The sequence below is a fragment of the Chaetura pelagica genome, unplaced genomic scaffold, assembly GCF_000747805.2.
Source record: "Chaetura pelagica isolate M959 unplaced genomic scaffold, ChaPel_1.0 scaffold47, whole genome shotgun sequence".
NCBI lineage: Eukaryota > Metazoa > Chordata > Aves > Apodiformes > Apodidae > Chaetura > Chaetura pelagica.
This window is the reverse complement of record NW_009954140.1, coordinates 587949-593040: the sequence shown is the minus strand read 5'-3', so window position 1 is coordinate 593040 and position 5092 is coordinate 587949. Positions and strand designations below refer to the sequence as shown.

Below are 5092 nucleotides of genomic sequence, written 5' to 3'. Positions count from 1 at the left end.
GGCTGCGCTTCACCGGGAGCCCCTGGGGAAGCGGAGGGGGCTGCCCGCGGGTTCGGGGAACCCGGGCTCTGCGCCCGGGGTGCGTCATGGGGCGTGTGCTCACCCGCTGGGGCGGAGGGGCCTTGGTACCCGCCTTGCTCCTCTCCAAAAACAGACGGAGATGCCGCCTCCTGCTCCGAATTTAAATGAAATTCCAGTTTAAGATACTTGTCCCGCTCACGCGGGACGTTTTTTCAGGCCACCCTCAACCTGGGACCTCACCTTGTCAGAGCTGTGGGCCCTCAGGCCCGGAAGGTGGAGATGCCTCTCGAGTCTGAGATGCCCTTCTGAGACACCACGTCCTCTCAGACACCTCCACGTCTCTGTCACGACACAGCACATCATTTACAGCCCTGTCTCTTGTTCTTTGCAGGCTGACACAGGTGAGATGGAGTCGCTACAACCCCAGTTACTTGGAGCCAGAAGTGGACAAGGAATTGTATCAGAAACCTTTGGAGGAGCTGTCTGAAGAGGAAAAGGAAAAACTGGAGCTTAAGGCTGTTCATCCCATAAAAGCTGCCCCTCCCAGCCTCTCCAGCTCTGTGTTCAGCGACCCCATGATCAGGTCAGAGAAACCATCATCACCTCTGGTGCAGGGAGGTCCCACAGAGCCAGGGAGCTGCACTGGCCTCCTCAGCCTTCCCTTGCTGCTCTGCACTTTGCCTCCTGTGACAGCACAATCCTTTGATTTAAGTTAATTTTCTCCCACAAAGCCAGTCCATTGACTGACAGTAATTAGAGATAATTACAGCAGATTTAGCAGCAGCCAATCTTAACCCCGGGAACAACACAAGGGGAAAGGATTTCTGGGGGTGATAGAATCAGAATTTAAATCAAGATTGCATTTGGCTTTGTGTTCACAGTAAGTTCACCAATATGATGATGAAGAATGGAAATAAAGTGCTGGCCAGAAGCCTCATGGCTCAGGTGAGAACTCCTATGTTTCTTCTCACTAGGATGTTAAATCAATGTAAAATGGAAGGCTGAGATATCAAATCCACTGGAATTAGGAACTACCAGTCCCAACCATATTCCCTGTGCACACACAGCACTCTCACCATGCTCTACCTGATCAGGTGTACATTTTGTACAAAACCTCAGCCCCATTCTGTTCACTGAGCAAGTGGTGTTGGCTTAATGAAGAACACTCTCCACTCAGTGTCTCGGACCTCTTGTAGAACCACAGAATCATTTTAGTTGGAAAAGACTCTTAAGATCACTGTAAAACAGATGCAATTTCATGGAGTGGGATAGTCCATCTGCTCTGCATGTCTCCTTTTCTTCTCTTTGTCCCAAGACTCTAGAGGCCATTAAGAGGAAGCAGCTGGAGAAGTACCACAAAGCTCCAGAAGATGAGAAGGAGACAATTGAGTGCAACCCTTATGTCATTTTCCACCAGGCTCTGAAAAACTGCCAGCCCATCATTGGGCTCAGCAACATCACAAGAGGAGGCAAGACCTACCAGGTGAGAGGAGGTGGGTTGGGAGCACATCTGGTTAGGAGAGAATTAGTTATGGAAGTAGATGAACTGGTCTTCACCCCTTCAGCTCAAGATTTCCTCTCCTTGGAAAAAGAGCCACTTTACACCCTGGATTAAAAAACAGTTCCAGAGAAACTGTCCAAGATCAAGCCCCCAGCCTGGGAGCATGGTAATTCCCCTGTCAGCAGGTTGTCTCTGGACATGAGAGCAATTGTTGTCCAAGGAGACAGAGCTCAGTGATGGGCAGCAAGTCCTGGAACCACCAGCTGCATCATATTGCTTAGGTACAGGCCCCAAAGGCCCAAGGAGAGTCAGTGCAGCAGCAGAAGTCAACTAGATAGAGGGCAACATTCAAACCATGAGCAGAACCTGCCTCCAGGTATGTGCTCTGCAATATTTGAGACCTGGTGGAGGCATGTTTGTCATCCAGTGCAGGGGAGTGGTGACCATCTCCCACTAGCACAAACCAGCCTGGATCCAGTTCCCACATAGGCCAGAAGTTCTCACACAGGCCAGTACCTGCTGGCAGAACCCGGGGCTGATCAGAATGTCCATTTTGGTAGCAATGACCCATTTCTATGGACAGAGGAGAGAAGGGGCACAGCTCAGCTGGTGGGAGCTGCTGCTGCAGAGCAGTGTGCTCCACTGGAGTCACAGCAGGGTGTAATCTGCACGTGTCCAGCTGTCCCTGTGTGAGCCCTGGAGAAGAGCAGGTCACTGCTCTGGCCACGCAGTAACTGTGGCCTTTAAACCTCTCCCAGGTGCCAGTCCCTCTGAAGGACAATCGGAAGCGCTTCCTGGCCATGAAGTGGTTGATCACCGAGTGCCGGGAGAACAAGCCCCGGCGGACAATGATGCCTGAGAAGCTCTCCCAGGAGCTCCTCCAGGCCTTCAACAACGAAGGGCCCATCATCAAGAAGAAGCACACGCTGCACAAGATGGCAGAGGCCAACCGGGCGTACGCCCACTTCCGGTGGTGGTAGGACCCTGTGCGTGGGACATGATGCCACCAGCAGAGCTCCAGGGCCACCTGCCTGGGAGAGGCTGGGGAGAAGAGCAAAAGGTGGCACCTCCCTTCCAGGCAGCTTCTGAACTGAGCCTGGGAAGCTCATCTGATCCCTACAAAGTTAATTCTTTTGTGGTGGTTTGGATGGGGGAGACGGAATCTGAAAGAGTTACTGACCCCTGCCCGGATGTTCTAGTTACTTCATTATCACTTGCCTGTTAAGAGAAGCCTTAGATGTTTTTTTCTTACAGCAATGCTGTACAAAGTCATCTTCCACTTACCTGTTTCCTGGGGACTTGTAAGTCTCTCTGTTCCTGTAACCACTGATGGTTTGGCTGCACACCTCCGCTGGATTGTTTTTATTCTCCACACCATAAGCAGCCTTAGTATGATTGGTACAAAAGGCAATAAAAGGCCCTTGTTGATCTTTGGTTCTGGTCATCATCAGCATTGTCTGCACAGATTTTATGGGCATGTTGACAGAAAAAATAAAACCAGTTTTAATGGGGGAGGTTTCTCAGTTCCAGTCCTTTGTCTCTTGCTTGACTTTCATGCTCTGTCCAACGACCACAGTTGCACAAAGCCCCAGTGACACCCTGCGTTGGGGGAGACAGTGACTGTCACAGCCTTAAGGCTTCAGTCAGGAGCAACTTTTAAGTATTGTTCATAGATCAGCAGCTGCACGGAGAGAAAGCAGGGCACATGTTAGTGGAAAAATTTTATTAGAAAAAAAAATCCTTCAATAGGCTGTTTTATTTCCCTTCTTCCTCTCCTGTTCTGACAAGAAATGTAGTGTAGTTGAAACTCACTAAATTCTGAAAATATGTGACAGTTATTGTATAAAACTTATAAAACCTGTTCCTAGCTGGTTGTGCTCAGGGAGCTGACCTGCTGCAGGCTGCCCTCTGGCAGCTCGTGGTGGCTTGTGACCCATGGGGAAGGCTGTGTTGCATGAAGGTGCAGCCAGTGTGCTGGAAGGAATCTGGGAAAAAAGAGCACTTGATTGAGCTATTGTGAGGCCACCGTGTTTGCTGTGACTTGTCCCAGAAAACCAGGAACAACCTGAGCTGTGAAAGGTTCCCCCTCTGCCTCCCGCAGTGCTGCTGGCTCCAAGGGGAAACAAAAATGCTCCCAAGCATAAATTGTGCTTTCCTTAACACTTGTGTAAAATACTGGTTGGACCTAGAAGCTTCCCTTGCCCAATATTAGACAAAACCAGTGGAAGAACTTGCTGGGGTAAATGTGCCCTGTGCTTCCCACCTCTCCAAACCTCTAAAGCCAGGCCAGCACCAGTTGCAGCCCGACAGTTACGTGCCCAGAGGCTCTAGATGGTATAAACCCTATTTACAGGAAGTGCTAGAAAAACATGAATATGAAAATAAATTCAAACTTGGTATTGAAGCCTGCTGGTGAAAGTGCTGGAGACACCTCTCCACCTCTGCTGTGGACAGGTTAGTCTGTCACTTCACTGTAATAATACTTCTGGGCAGCATCTGTCATCTTCCACTCGGCAGCCCGGAACTCGATGATCTCCAGGAGCAGGAGCTGGGACAGGGAGGTGAGTCCCTCCTGCAGAAGGAAACCATCTCGGAGGAGGGAGAAGAGCTCATCCATCCTCTGGGAGTTCATCTTCTCCAGCTGCTCACCGATGCGGTGGAGCTGCAGGACCAGGCAGTCCACCTGCAGAGGGAAGAGAAGAAGGTGGCTGAGTACAAAGGAATAATGGGGAGGTTCAGCTCCTTTCTGGATGAGCTCATCTCATCAGTCACGTATGGACCAGCACATCCTGTTCTCTCTGTGCTGGATTTCCAACAGGCAACAGTTCTCTGCTGCTCTCAAGTTGTCCTGATGCAGGAGGCAGGAGAAGCTGAATGTCTCTTCTGCCAAAAGGGCTGGAAAAGCACATCCTGAACTCTCCTGTCCCTCAGACAAAATTGCCAGAAAAATGCACATATCATGGATGAAAAAATGTTAATTTTCTACAGGATAGGCACAAGGATGTGGCATAAGGCTGAAGCCAATGTCAGAGCAAGGAGGTGTCTCCAAGAGCAGAGGGAATTATTTGGAGCATGTGCTAAAGCCCTTAGGAAGTCTGGTGACTTGCAGGAAATGGGCACTAACTGGGCCTCTGGAAAAGAGGGGAAAGTCAAGCGGGCTGCAGGGGTGGGAGGGATGTGCTAAGATGTAAAAAAACCCAAAGGGCCCATCCAAGGATGCCTGCATTTTACAGGAACCCCTGGCCCTGAGGGGTGGCTCAGTTGTGCCCCAGGCAGGTTGCTGCACACCAGTATGTGCAAAGCTCCAGAAGAGCCTTCTCCAGCCCTCAGGGGTCTGGCACAGGATCAGTGCTGCAGGCCTGGGCAGGTGGGTGGCAGCTACACAAAGCAGCTCAGCAGATCCCAGGGCCTGAGGGGACACAGCTGCCCTGCACACCTAGGGACACTGCAGCTCTCTGCTACCACCCTCCAGGGCTGTGGTGTCTGCAGGTGAGTGTGACAGCTGCTTTTCCAGATATCTGGCAACCAGGGCTGCTGGAAAAGCAGCTGATTTCTGAGAAAACAGGGAAA

General features: G+C 50.9%; 2 protein-coding genes across 2 annotated transcripts in view; one reads left to right on the top strand and one right to left on the bottom strand.

The window, feature by feature from the left end:
• MRPS7 (mitochondrial ribosomal protein S7) overlaps nucleotides 1-2610 on the top strand; it is a 4867-nt gene extending 2257 nt beyond the window's left edge. The window contains exons 2-6 of the mRNA XM_010002732.1: nucleotides 238-311; nucleotides 413-604; nucleotides 903-966; nucleotides 1337-1504; nucleotides 2281-2610. Of these exons, the coding sequence (XP_010001034.1) occupies nucleotides 238-311; nucleotides 413-604; nucleotides 903-966; nucleotides 1337-1504; nucleotides 2281-2502 (720 nt within the window). The 3' untranslated portion in view covers nucleotides 2503-2610. The remainder of the gene's footprint in view (nucleotides 1-237; nucleotides 312-412; nucleotides 605-902; nucleotides 967-1336; nucleotides 1505-2280) is intronic.
• Nucleotides 2611-3759: 1149 nt separating this feature from the next.
• The window catches only part of MIF4GD (MIF4G domain containing), a 6067-nt gene continuing 4734 nt past the window's right edge, over nucleotides 3760-5092 (bottom strand). The window contains exon 6 of the mRNA XM_010002651.1: nucleotides 3760-4205. Coding sequence (XP_010000953.1) covers nucleotides 3978-4205 — 228 coding nt within the window. The 3' untranslated portion in view covers nucleotides 3760-3977. The remainder of the gene's footprint in view (nucleotides 4206-5092) is intronic.